We start from the raw sequence: 14,959 nt of genomic DNA on the forward strand, positions 1-14,959 counted from the left end.
TATGAAATGGCATCACTAAAAATTAGAATTTACATAGAGAACATGGCACACACCAAACTGGTGCAGCCTCACCACTCTCCTACCTACTACTGCAGACATTGCCAGATCATGCTTGACAAAGGTCGTGATGACCGAAACGTCATATATTACCTCTGATCTGTATAGAATTATATAACTTTTGTTCAATTTCTACGGTGAAGGCTCCACTGTGTGAATTATACATTGAAAACGCTAAAAATAAAAAAATTAAAGAAAACCAGTTTGGTGTGTGCCATGTTCTCTATGTGGATTATGGATGGACTGAGAATCCTACATTGAGCACCACCCATACATGGTGTGCGGTCACTATTGTTTCTACGTGTAAAAATTAGAATTTGTCCCGCAGATAACAAGCCCCAACACATCCCACTAAACAGAAAAATAAAAAAGTTGTAGTTTTTTGAAAGAGAGGAGTAAAGAAGCAGAGTAAAAAAACAAAAATGAAAAAGCGAAAAAGGGAGTCCTAAAAGGGTTAATGGCCTATGATGGAGAAAGGTTGTTATAACCGACGGATCATCTGAGGCCTGTAGTAAACCATAAATGGGACGCTGTCCTCAATGGAGTGCAATGAACCCTTTAGTTAGCTGATCAGTGATCTCTTTTGTCAATCTGATAATGTTAACCTTTAACCCCATCCCACCCCAGCCCTTTTAGTTTTTTGCGTTTTCATTTTTCACTCCCCACCTTCAAAAATCTATAACTTTTTTTTATTTTTCCATGTACAGAGTTGTGTGAGGGCTTATTTTCTGCATAAAAAATTACACTTCAAAATGGTGTCATTAAATATTCCATGCTGTGTACTGGGAAGTGGGAAAAAAATTCCAAAAGCAGTGAAATTGGTAAAAAAAAACGCATTTGTGCCGTATTCTTGTGGGCTTGGATTTTACTGTATGCCCCAAATGACATGTCTGCTTTATTCTTTGGGTTGGTACAATTTCGGGGATACCAAATTTTCATAGGTTCTATAATTTTATCATACATTTAAAAAAATTAAAACCTCCTGTACAAAAATATTTGTCTTCTGGCACTAATAACTTTTTTTTATACTTTGGTGTACGGAGCTTTAGGAGGTGTTGTTTTTTGCGGATTTTGATGAAGTTTACAATGTTATCATTTTTAGGACTGTACGACCTTTTGATCACTTTTTATAGAATTTTGTTTAAATGGCAAAAAAGGGCCATTTTCGACTTAGGGTGTGACTATAGTATGGAAGTATATGGGGATTTTACTCCTCATTCATTACAATGTGCCGATAGCACATTGTAATGAATAGGTTAACCCGAAGCAGCCTCGGGTCTTCGGAAGTCCCAAAGTCAACAGTAGCTCAGTTCAGCTGCTTCTAGCCTCTAGGGCAGTGGTGGCGAACCTATGGCACAGGTGCCAGAGGTGGCACTCAGAGCCCTCTATATGGGCACCCAGGCCATCACCCCAGGGTAGAGTTTACCAGACAGGACTCAAGGCCTCTTGCAGTCCCAGGCAGCCCAGGACACCAGAAGGAAGCTACAATGATAATCCAAACTTCTTCTCCTTCTTTCTACTGTATTGGTGTCCTCAGGTGCCTATACAATTTAAACCCACGAAAGAGCAGGTAGTAATAAGTTACTGCTTAAATTGTCGCATTGGCACTTTGCGAAAAATGCGTGGGTTTTGGTTGTAGTTTGGGCACTCGGTGTCTAAAATGTTTGCCATCACTGCTCTAGGGAGAACTGATCAATCCCCCTATGAGAATTTATCATTATTATATTGTTGTATTTTCAAACTTCCTAGCTCCAACCACTTTACCCACTCCCGTACACCATCTGTTTGCATACTTTTAATATGTTCTATTGAGGTTGTTTCTAAAATTAAAGTAATAAAAGTTATTTTTAATAATAACCCTGGTGGATAAAGGGTACTTTTGGTCGCAAGCCGTGCAACTATTGGTGTAAAAAATTGATGTTTTAATGGCACCGTTTGCTGCAGAGAGACCTTGTCTATGTGAGATCCATGTGGTCTCTCTGGCTGCTAAACCTGTCTTCAATGGCATTACAGGCAGTGTGAGTGTGGCTGCTCCTACATCCACTCTACATACTAGGTCCTAATTGTTCCCCTCTATGGAAAACCACACTTCAGGGTAGCCCTGTTGCCTTTTTTTTTCCCTCAATATATTCTGTTTTTTTACCATCCTTGTCTTTTCCCTTAGTATTTGTTTCACTTTTCTTTGTTTATAGAGTCATTGACTCAGTGACACATCTTCTTTATTCTGTGGGTTATCCAAATCATAGCGGTAGGTTTTCTTATACCTTAATATAAATCTTAAAAATAAAATTCTAGATATTGCCATATTCAGACGTGCGACAAAGTGATTGATGCCACTATGGGAACTGTACAATTGTAAGTTCCTGCCAAGATTGCTTTATCACATACAGACTGTCCCCTTCCCTCTTTGAGACGTGATATGTGGTGGACCTCCCCAACTCTCTTTTTGTAATAAACAACTTGCTGATCTCCTCAAGACCTTGTGACACTCAACCATTCTACATCGCCTGGCACATGAAACTTGGGAAGTGCTTATCTTATGTCTAGTGATCTAAATGTTCCAACAAAATACCAGGAGACTAGGTAATAGATTTTCTCAAGGTGCTACCTGGTTCTTGCTCTCCTACATAAGGGAAACCCCTCTGTTACAGATGTAAGGTGGTTGGAGGCACCATAACTATGTCTGCCAGGCTTCTGGTCAATGGTTTGTACAAGTACTCACCAGAAGCAGGTCTCTTATTTATGTTTGCTAGTCTCCAGTCCTGATCCATGAGGTCTGCAACCTAGAGGAATGGTTTGAGAAGCTGGCGGAGCATTTTAGAGTTAATGGCACAGTCTGCTATAGAGAGAGAATGGCTATGTGAGATCTACTGTATGTGGTCTCTCTGACTGCAATACCTGTCTTCAACGGCATAATAGACAGTGTGGGTCTGTTATGCACCGTTGTGCACCTACCCCCACATATTAGGCTCTAATTTCTCCCCTCTATGGAAACTCTTTCTCCCTTCAAAGTAGCTGTTGCCTTTTCCTTCTTGGTTAAACTCAATATACCCTCTTCGGTTTGTTGTTTTGTATTTGTTCCCCTTCTTTCCCTCAGTTTCTAGTGTAGGGGTTCAGCTCAAACGTGGGGGTCGGCAATGACAAAGCTCTCTTGGACAGCAGGATTAAAGTTGAAACTGTGCATTTATTCCAGCAAAAACAGCAGTAACAAACAAAACATCAAATAAAAATCCTTGCCTGTCCGGCTCTAACTAAACACTTGGCGGCCCTCACTAGCCACTGGAGGGCTTCTCCCTGCCAGCATGAAACATACGTTCAGTAACCCTGTGTCACTCACATGTGGCTCACACACAGTCCAGCCTCTGTGTCTCCAGGTAGAGAGCGTCTTCTGACTGCTCCACACCCTTCTTTAAGGGATTGCACACCTGGTGCATTGTTAGACCCATTGCAGTGTGGAAGCTTTGGTCTGGAGCAGTGATCACACTTGTCTCCACTCCAGCAATTAGGGTCCTGTACCAGGTCTTCCCAGAGACCAACACATGGAGAACAGCTTCCAGTTTGACCCCATTCACACTGTGGTCGCTGTAATACACATAAACCTTCATTTTCTCGCCAATTCAATAGTGACTTTGTCACATATCCCCCCCCTTTGATCACAACCGTAGGTGGGATCACCTGACTACAACCTCCAGGGTCAAATTTTCCAAATTTTAAATGGACATCTTTCTTTTGTAACATGCTCACCCCCTTGTAGTAAGGTTTCTTGCGTGGGATATCGTCCATGTATAATGTTGCCTGGACAAAGCAGGTCTCAGGCTCCAAATCCTGCACACATATAGATTTTATGGGCAAACAGCTTTTAGAATCAGTCACACCACACTTCAAGCTTTCAAAAGCAACTTTGGACATATCTACTGGCAATATGGACTGTGTAGTTGGTATCACATTAAACGTACAGGATACATGCACACACTCCATATGTTCCTCATGTATCTTATAACCATGGTCTGAAGACAATACAATCAGCCCAACATCTTCTGAAGTATTTGTTTCAAACTGCAAGCAATTGTTCTGATCATCACTCACACTCATCAGTTGTGTATGAGAACAGCCAGTGTCCATGAGCGACATACATGTATCACCACTATCCTCTGTATTGTAATCCTTACCATTCCCTGCATTTATAGAAATCTGAAAATCAGAAGTCATTGTAGTAGACACCAGATTCACAGGAATGTCACCACTTTCATCCGAAACACTTCCCTTCACACTGGAAACCAAGGAATCTGCTTCTGTTTTATCACCTGAATGTTCCATCGGGTCAGCAAAGATCACTTCCCCATTACACTTCTCAGGCACACTCAGCTTGTGTATCTCACTCAAGGTAGAGGTCCTTTCTACAAAGCTGTCAGGACCCTCATCCTGCTCTGCAGTATAACTCACAGAACCAGGGCTGAAACCCAAATCCATGGCTCCCTTCATCCCTTTCACATGATCAAGCTCTACACAGCAATCACTTTCTCTTTCATTATAACTGCCTGCAGGGGGCACAATTTCTAGGGGTGAAATCTTGTCCTCTTGCACACTATTTCTATCACAATCGCGCCTGTCTGTGTCATACTCCATAACATCAGTAATAATTACTTCTAGGGAAGTTATTCCATATTTATCTGGTTTAGTACTGAGCGTTTCAGCACTGACAGGTGCCATAGCCACCACAAGTGCACCCACCTCACTGACAGGTGCCATATCCACCACAAGTACACCCACTTCACTGACTCTTCCAACTGGAAACGCACCTGCATCACTTATGGCTTCATTCACACCAGGGCACTTCTCTGAATGCAATGACAGATCTCTGCTGCTTGATTTACTCAGTTCAGTCAAACCTGAGGAGCCCACAGCACAATCAGTCATCTCCACACAGCACTCAGCGTCACTTCCATCACTTTCACACGTGTTATGTGAGTGGAGGGTTACATGGTCAGTACAAATCTCCCCACCATTTTGTACCTCTCTGTCTTGTGTGGTCACATTGGAAAATACATTTACCACTAGATTTTCTGTGTTACCATTGGCAACCACATTGACCTCATGTGATTGCACATTTTTCTCACACAGTGAATTTTCACCATCACCAGCCACAACCTCTGGGCGCGCCCTCGAGCACTTAGACACATCTGTGCTTAACAATTCTATGTCATTTTCCATTTCCACAAGCTCTAGAGCACCTACCCCCAAGTCTACAGACTCTGCACTGTGAGGCTGCAGGTGTACACCAGAGGAATACTGGGTGACATTGTTATCACATAGCATTTCACTACACACATTTTTATCATCAGGTAAAGGCTCTATGGATGCAGGTTCTTTCTGAGAGATCTCAGCACTTTCTGGGGAATTTGTCTCCTGCGGATAAACATCAGGGTTAGCAAGAACATCATTTTCCCCCAGAATTTTCCCACAGAACTTGAAATCTCGGCCTAGCACAATCTCCCCATCAATATCATCAGATTTAACAAGTTCATGTTCCACTGTTCCAAACTCAGTCTCAAAGTTTAAAGTCACAGTCTTGTGGGTCTCATGAACAACATCCAGAAACAGTATTAGTTCTGGCCTGATTTTGGAAATCTTTTGGTCTGGAACCAAACTAACCCCTAATGGGATTCCACCCACAGTACAATCAAATGTCTTTCTTGGAAGTTGCACCTGTTGTGTCATCACAGGTTCAGGAGTTTGGTTCCCTCTGACCTCATTGAGCTTCTGATCAGAACCAGCAGAGGGTTTAACAATTAATGGACAGTCAATGGAAACATGGCCAAGCCCCTGGAAACACGCACACTTCACCAGCCCTTTGGTTAGTCCATAATTATGTACATTTGGCTTTCCCAAGCCCACTGCAACTTTATTTTTCACGGTGTTCACACTCCTCCCAGCTCCCTTAAAGCCCCAAACAGTCTTACCAGGAACTCCTGGATATTTCACTTTACCAGGGGTTTGGTATCAGTGCTGGGTTGTAAGTAGCAATTCCTCTGTTGCAGAAAATCGATCCCATGTGTCCATGCGTTTTTGAGGTTGTTTGCTTGTAGCAACAGTATTACTCCTCCTAGATGGCACCTCCAACAAAACACTGGGCCTCTTAGCAACAGGACATCCTTTCATGCAGCGATCCACCTGTAGACATCCCCAACATGGCTCCTGTTGGTTGTCCATAGCAACAGTACTCTTACTCTTTGCATCTGGACCTTTAGACGTCACAGCCAGGCTAGAGGCCAGCATACTATTCTCTGTTCTCAGACATGCATTCAGGCTTTCCATGCTTTGCTGCCGCACAGTGGTCTGGCGTCGTACTTCTTGTTGCGCTTGTCGCACATCAGCCATAAATTGCTCATGTCTCAGGTTAGACTGTCTCAGCTGCTCCATCAGCTCCTCCATTGTCTTGTCTGGACCCTGCAGCAACGCAGCTGCTTTCACACAGGACATAGACTTCTGGCCCTTTAAATTTTCACAAAGTTAAAGTTCATCCGCAGCTTTTGTCATGCAGTTGCTGCTAGCAACCTGCCCATTGCATCCTCCACCAATTGTAGGGGTTCAGCTCAAACGTGGGGGTCGGCAATGACAAAGCTCTCTTGGACAGCAGGATTAAAGTTGAAACTGTGCATTTATTCCAGCAAAAACAGCAGTAACAAACAAAACATCAAATAAAAATCCTTGCCTGTCCGGCTCTAACTAAACACTTGGCGGCCCTCACTAGCCACTGGAGGGCTTCTCCCTGCCAGCATGAAACATACGTTCAGTAACCCTGTGTCACTCACGTGTGGCTCTCACACAGTCCAGCCTCTGTGTCTCCAGGTAGAGAGCAACTTCTGACTGCTCCACACCCTTCTTTAAGGGATTGCACACCTGGTGCATTGTTAGACCCATTGCAGTGTGGAAGCTTTGGTCTGGAGCAGTGATCACACTTGTCTCCACTCCAGCAATTAGGGTCCTGTACCAGGTCTTCCCAGAGACCAACACATGGAGAACAGCTTCCAGTTTGACCCCATTCACACTGTGGTCGCTGTAATACACATAAACCTTCATTTTCTCGCCAATTCAATAGTGACTTTGTCACACTAGGTTCATTATAAATGTATGTTTCTGGCTACTTAATTTGGTACAGGTACTCTTGTGATCCTTTGCCTCTGGCTCCTGCATGAGATAACTCATTCTAAGGGTCATTACTAGCAAATAAATACCTTTTGGTTTATACAGGACCAGCCTGCGTGCTATTTCATTATTCTTCTGTATTTAATTATATACCGTATATACTCGAGCATAAACGTTTATAGGTGAGTATAAGAGTTTTTCAGCACAAAAAATATGCTGTAAAAACTAACTTGACTTATACTCGAGTAAAAAAAATAAAATAAATACTGCGGAGCAATGTCAGCAAGCGGCTGACGTCAGTGTGTGCATCGGGAGTGATAGGCCTTGTGTAATGGCGTGCACAAACTGTTATGTTAGCAAGCGGCTGACGTCAGTGTGTGCCCTACGGACCTGCGCCGTGGACCGGCTGCTGACAGAAACTAAGAAGAGGACCTGCCCAGGGCCTCGGAAAGGTGAGTACAGAGTTTATTTTTTTTTATGTACTGGGCAGGAAGCTATATACTGGGGGGCAGCAGCAGGCAGGCTATGTATCGGGGGCAGCAGCAGGCTGGCTATGTACTGGGAGGCAGGAGGCTGTGACCAATGCATTTTACACCCTAGGCTTATACTCGAGTCAATAGGTTTTCCCAGTTTTTTGTGTTAAAATTAGGTATCTCAGCTTCTACTCGGGTCAGCTTATACTCGAGAATATATACGGTACTCCATGTTGGCCAATATAATTCTTATTATTTGAATGTTTATCTTTTCTAAGATAAAATTATTTGAATGCTTATAAACAGAAAAATATTTTTTCGCCCCGAAACGTACGTCGGGGACGCGGACCCTCCCGGACAGCGGCAAAATCTCACATTCCTCACTATTTGGTAAGAGCTGACACCCCTCTCCCTAACAGCTACAGGTTACATAACCTGGGCATAGGATAGTGCATTTACTATATACAATGTGCACCACAGTGGTCATTACTATCAACACTTCGTTGATACAAACTTCAGTTTCTTACCATATCATCATTTACTTATTCAAAAACTTTTTTCCTGTCCGGGTTAGTCCGCTTTTTCTCTTTCTGTGTTTCACCATTTGTAATTTTAATGCATTTTATTATGAGTGTAAAATGTTGCCAATAAAGATTCCTTTGTTTATATGCACCTTTTTAGTCGGTCCTTTTTTCCTCTTAGTTGGAGAGGTAGTTTTGTATTCAATATGATTATTGTGGATCAATAGACTAAGTGTGGTACTCTTGGGTGACCGAACATAGAGCCATATACTAGGCTCCGGTTTAATTTGGGAGCATGGTCCGAATCCTCCCCATTACCCTACTACCTGTATCCATCTTTTTGTGTAAATTGTCTTCCCACCAGTACATTTCCAGTATATTTGGAATCGGTTATTAGTTCCCAGTACTTTGTACTTCATAATGTCTCAATTGATTATGCTGTACAATTTGTCCCACAAAAAAAACCCTTATATTCCAACTGAAATGAATTGTAAAACAAAAATATATGACTTTTGGAAATAGAAACATAAATACAAAAATGAAGAAAGTACTGTAGTTGGAAGAGGTAAAAATAATATACAAAGCTACAAATATGTTCTTTTTTGTACGCTTTACTTATTTATTTACCTTTATTGCCTACTGCAATGCCTACAGTTGCCAACAAACCGAGAACATCTTATGTGTTTTTAATTCCTATGAGACTCATTTTAAGTCTGTCCACTTATTATTATCCCCGAATTGTGTTTCTAGGTGCCACGGTTCAGGGGATACAGCTGTTTGAAATGTGCCCCTGTCTGTACACGTTATCTGCACAGGGTATGTGCAATTAGGATGTATATAACTGTATGGCAGTCATGAATAGGCTAAGCTGCATAATTTCTGCATATTTCTCACAAAAACATAAATTAGACACTTTTAAATGTCCTAAAGAAATAGTATCTCTGAGACTTTACCATGTCATGCAAGATGTCATTAGTTAGAAAGCTGTCCTGCACATATGTCACTTCAACCTCCATAGGAATTCCATAATCATTTGGACGGTGCTGAAAAAGATGATTTACAATGTGTTAAAGGATACAAAGTACCTACAAAAGAGGGTTTATTTATTGGGTTAAGAACTTACCTCTGCAGGTGGCATTACCCAAAAAGGACAAATTGTAGACTGGGCTCCATGGTTTCCACGAAAGTATGGGGCTGATTAAAAGAAAGGAAACAGATTTCAAATAATAACCAAATCTTCTAATGACAAAAAAAAAGTGAGGCAACTAGGTTAAATATCTCACCACATATCAAGCCCAAACATGGCTGGAAACTGTTGTCTGAGCCCTGCAGTTTTAGCTGATAATCCATCTGGGACTCAATATCCTGGAGGGACGGCAGTGCAGTACTAAAGGGATGACTATGATACCATCCAACCAAAGAGAGGCCCCGTAGAAAGAGATTGTGATAGATCTAGTTGAAAACATAAATATAGGGAATTTAAAAAAATCCAAAGAAGTGGAAAAGAAAGATTATATTGTTAATGTGTTATGTATAGTACTGTACAAAAGTTAAAGACAGGCATGGAAAAAAAATGCAAAATAAGAATGTTTTCAATTATATCACATGTGTAAACGAAGAAAATAGAAATGATTCAAAATGATTTTTGTAGGCAGACTTACAGATAAGGTGATCACAATTTTCAAATGTTAGTTGACATTGGATGAGCTCGAACATAGGGGCTTATTTACTAAGGGTCCCGTGGCCGCATTTCTGTCGCGTTTACCACCGTTTTCGGGGATTGCGCGCTGGGACAGGCATTTACAAGGGGATTGAACGGATTTTGGCGCATCGACGCTGGCTTTCATGTGACAGAATTGGGCTGTCGGACGATCTGATGGATTCGGATTGAGAGTGGAATTTAATTTTAAAATTGTGTCGCAAGATCAAGCACTTAAATGCACCAGGAAGAAGAACATGAACTCGGTTGGATAAGAGACATATGCAGGGTATCGAGCGCACGATCTTAGTGAATCACGCCAGAGTGCATGAGCGTCGGACAACGCACAGCTGGGATTGTGACAGGACCGGCTAAGTAAATGTGCCCAATAGACCTTAGTCAGGAGCTCGGCTTCGGCTCACAACCGCCATTTACCACACGCGATTGGTGCTTTCACCAATCGTGAGAGCTAACTCTTTGACCCCTTAAGGACGCAGGGTTTTTTCACATGTACAGAACTGTGTGAGGGCTTATTTTGATCCAAAATGGTGTAAAAGTTACGTTTTGGACATTTGGGCGCTATTTTCCGTTATGGAGGTCACCGCCAGCAATAACTGTTTTTATATTTTAATAGATCTGGAATTTTCAGATGCGGCAATACATAATGTGTTTGTGATTTTTACTGTTTATTTAGTTCTATATCAGTTTTGGGGAAAGGGGGTGATTAGATTTTTTAATATTTTATATTTTTTTTTTACATTTTTAAACTCTTCTTTTCTTTTTTCACTATTTCTTAGACCCTCTTGGGTAGGGTTCCTACCATTTACTGCAATACTGTATTGCAGTGTATGGCGTTTTTGCATAGGGTCTTCAGATACCATGCAGTCTCAGGTCTAATGAAGAACCGAGGCTGCATGGCAACCGATCACCGTCCCCCTAATGACATAGGGGGGAGCGACGATCTCAATAAAGATGGCGCCGCCCGCGCACTGCCATGTTTTAAATGCCACTGGCATCTTTGCAGACAAGAGGTTAACACCTGTGATCAGTGCAAGCACCGACCGTGGGTATTAGCGATGGGTCTTTGCTGCAATATGCTCTGCAGCTGATATATCCGTGCAGAGCGTTAAGGGGTTAAGGACCATACCACATGGTGCTTCTGGACCAAGCCCGATTTTAAAATCTACCCTGTGTCACTAAAACCCTGTGGTTGTAACCTTTAAATGCTTCAACATATCCATGTCATTTTGAGATTGTTTCTTGTCAAACATTGTACTTCAAATTAGTGAAAATATTTGAATGATATCTTTTGCGTTTGATTATGAAAAAAAAAAGAAAATTTGTAAAATATTTAGAAATATTCTAATTTTTCAAAGTTCTTTGCTTTTCAGGCAGATAGTCATAGCAACCAAATAACAATTAACATTTCCCACATGTCTGCTTTATATCGGCATGTTTTTTATCCATCCTCTCATTTTTCTACGTTGTTATGGGGCTTGGAATTGTGGGTGCATGATTTCGTCACGGGGATCGACGATCCTTGGCAAGATGGCGGCGCCCATGCGATCAACGACATAGCACCCACGATCAGTGCTAGCACCCGATCCTGGGTGTTACCTGTAAGTCTTTGCTGCAATATGCAGCAAAGACATACTGGCAATTGAGAGGGCTCAGCTTTTTAACTCTTTAGGTGTTTTACAGAGGTAAAAACAAAACTAGCGGTGCTTGATTTGGGAATTTTAGGACTTTTATTATTTTATGAATTATTTGCACGCTGCTTTATGCATAGACTGACAGGAGCATTGGTAGATTGTGCCATGGAAGCAGTCGGGACCTCTTTGTCTGGCATGGAGGATGATGATTGACCAGGTAAGTACCTGGTACAGCTATAATGACTGTGGCGACTATAGGGTTAAACAGCAGGGATCACACACACTCTGCTTCAGAGCCCTTGTGATCGCTGGGACATACATGCATGTCAGGACATGGTAATAAACTTCTTTTCCTGAGGTACATGTACGTCTTAATGCGCTAAGGGGTAATTATTCCATGCTGTGTACTGGGAAGCTGGAACACATTCCAAACACATTGAAATTGCTGAAAAAATGCACTTGCACCAATTATTGTGGGTTCCATTTTAAAATGTTCAATGTTCAAATTACATCTCACCCTTATTCTTTGGGTCGGTGCGATCAAAGATATACCAAATTTATACAGGTTTCATTATGTTTTAAAAGATTTTTGAAAATTATAACCTTTTGTACAAAAAAGCAATAATCACTTTACCATATTCTATGCAAATAACTTTTTCATAGTACACTGTATGGAGTTGTGTAAATAGTAAATGCTTGTGGGACAAGCTACCATTTTCATTACAAACATTTTGGGGACTGTATGACTTTTTGAAAACTTTTTACAAACATTATGGGGCACATTAACTTTGTGCCAGTTTTGTATCAGACTTTGCACATTCTTTCTAGTGTAAACTGCTTCCACAGGTATTTAAGAAGTGTTTGCACCACAAATAAGTCACACGTGACCGTTTTATGGCACAGCTGCACTAGGCATCATGCGACACAAATTAGGGGGCGTTATGGTGCTCAGTCAGACCTTGCGCCAGATTTATCTTGCAAAGTCTGTCTCATTCCCTATGTTAAAGGTGCACCACAAAAAAAGTTGGTAAACTCTTGTCAGGCCAGTGCAGGGAAGCGTCAGATTAATGCTTTCTGGCACACGTTCTTAATGAATTTGGTCCACCCCTAGAGAGGCAGTTTCCACCTGCAATTTGCGGCAGCAAGGATTGCTGGTGTCAGGTAAGGGTGTTTGCTGAAATATGCAGAAAACACCCAGGTTGTATGGAGAGGGACCAGCCCTTTCCGCCCGCTGACGTTCAATAACTTTGTTTTTTCGGCAAGGGGTTAAGAGAAGGAAATAAATAATAGGGAGCTATTGTTGCATATAAAGACATATGTGAAATATAAAAGCTTTATTTCTAATGTTTTAAATAAAATCAATTACAAAGTTTCTTAGGGAACAAAAAATCTACAACCGGATCTGGAACATATTTTGGAAAATGTATGTTCCTACAATATTTTAGTTTCCTTCCCAATCAAATTCCCCCAAACATCACCTCTTCTTCTACTGCAGCAGCAGTCTCGGTGTCTCTCAGGCGGGAGCGACATGGGAAGGCACGAAGCACAGTCAGCACTGTAGAAAAATTTACAGTTTATTTCTAGACTAAGGACTTAAACGACATCTACCATCAGTTGTACAGTTTTGATATCCTACTAACCAGTCGAGAAACTATTGTCCACTTGACTTCTTTTATTCTAACTCTATAATTTAGATTTATAAAAAATTATGCTATTTAGTCCAGGGTGCTCTTTTTTACATTTATTCACAGCCCTTTACAATACAAGCCCTGTCCACAGTGCACAGAACAGATGCCAGGGACAGGACGGAACCTTTATCGGAATGGGTGAAGTGAATAAATTAAATAGTTCCTCAGAAACTGATTAGCAGGACACATCTACCATCAGTAAACCTAATGGTAGATGTCCTTTAAGGAGAACCGGTCACCACATTATTCACAAATACAGTTAATGGTAGATCGCTTAGAGACCTAGTAACTAAATGACACCCTTCTTTTAACTAACATTGTTCCCCTAAGATTCCCACATATTCAATTATTTAATTTTACCTGGTATCCAAGGATGTTTACAGAGAGTCAAGGTGGCTGTGGCCTCCTCATTCTGAATCCAGCAGCTCCTCCCGATGCTTTCTCTTCATGCAGAACTGTCATTTGACCAGGGTGACATCATCACAGGTCCTTTAGACTTCTAACATAATCAAACTATGCACCAAGCATATATCTTATAAAATCACAGCAGCATGGAGAGGAGCAGAAGTCCATGCAGGTATGCTGTGATTTTTTTTTATGTGGTCAGCTATGTGCATGGGGTACACATGACATCAGGCCACGTCCTTCGACTCACTCTATAGATACCAGGCAAGTTTATAACTCTGATTCCATGGGGATGTGAGGGAAACAATTTTTAGCTAAAAGTGGGTCAGATAGTTACTAGGGCTCTCTAGGAACGTGCCACTAGCTGTATTTGTGAAAAATGTGGTGACAGGTTCCCTCTTAAGTTCTTCTATATATACCATTTTATGCTACCTTTTTACGTTTTATGTTCAATTATTAGTTTTTTATTTTTACTCCACAATCAATGTCTTTTACATTCACTTACACGCTGATAGAAAGTAACCATAGATTTTGTCCACCAGTGATAGACAGAGCAGTTTTATTCATATTTAGCACCTGTGAAGAACTTAAAAAGATAACAGAGCAATATTTCTTATGAGAAAGATAGGCCAGGTATAGTACCACACGTCAAAAAACATTATATATATACCAAAACGAAGTGACGCGCTAAAGGTACTGACTCTGTACAGAAGGTAACTGAAAATTATACATCTTTACACTCACCAGCCACTTTATTAGGTACACCTGTCCAACTGCTCGTTAACACTTAATTTCTAATCAGCCAATCACATGGCGGCAATTAGGCCGCATTTAGGCATGTAGACATGGTCAAGACAATCTCCTGCAGTTCAAACCGAGCATCAGTATGGGGAAGAAAGGTGATTTGAGTGCCTTTGAACGTGGCATGGTTGTTGTTGTTGCCAGAAGGGGCTGGTCTGAGTATTTCAGAAACTGCTGATCTACTGGGATTTTCACGCACAACCATCTCTAGGGTTTACAGAGAATGGTCCGAAAAAGAAAGAACATCCAGTTAGTGGCAGTTCTGTGGGCGGAAATGCCTTGTTGATGCCAGAGGTCAGAGGAGAATGGGCAGACTGGTTCGAGCTGATATAAAGGCAACAGTGACTCAAATCGCCACCCGTTACAACCAAGGTAGGCAGAAGAGCATCTCTGAACGCACAGTTCGTAGAATTTTGATGCAGATGGGCTACAGCAGCAGAAGACCACACCGGGTGCCACTCCTTTCAGCTAAGTACAGGAAACTGAGGCTACAATTTGCACAAGCTCATCGAAATTG

The 14,959-nt window shown here is 41.5% G+C and overlaps 1 protein-coding gene across 7 annotated transcripts in view; it reads right to left on the minus strand.

The window, feature by feature from the left end:
• MPND (MPN domain containing) overlaps positions 1-14,959 on the minus strand; it is a 60,823-nt gene that overhangs the window by 8,690 nt on the left and 37,174 nt on the right. For 6 of the 7 annotated variants that reach the window (XR_011848042.1, XM_072113340.1, XM_072113358.1 and 3 more), the window contains exons 8-11: positions 13,027-13,103; positions 9,481-9,649; positions 9,321-9,391; positions 9,151-9,240 (exon numbers count right to left, since the gene is read on the minus strand). Coding sequence is in view for 5 of the 7 variants with exons in the window: in XM_072113340.1 (XP_071969441.1) it covers positions 9,151-9,240; positions 9,321-9,391; positions 9,481-9,649; positions 13,027-13,103 (407 nt within the window). In the remaining 2 variants the exon portion in view is untranslated. Of the gene's footprint in view, positions 1-2,779; positions 7,653-9,150; positions 9,241-9,320; positions 9,392-9,480; positions 9,650-13,026; positions 13,104-14,959 lie in introns of those variants that run through there. The other variant, XR_011848038.1, reaches the window with a different exon arrangement.

This window comes from Engystomops pustulosus, chromosome 1 (genome assembly GCF_040894005.1).
Source record: "Engystomops pustulosus chromosome 1, aEngPut4.maternal, whole genome shotgun sequence".
In the NCBI taxonomy this organism is placed as follows: Eukaryota; Metazoa; Chordata; class Amphibia; order Anura; family Leptodactylidae; genus Engystomops; species Engystomops pustulosus.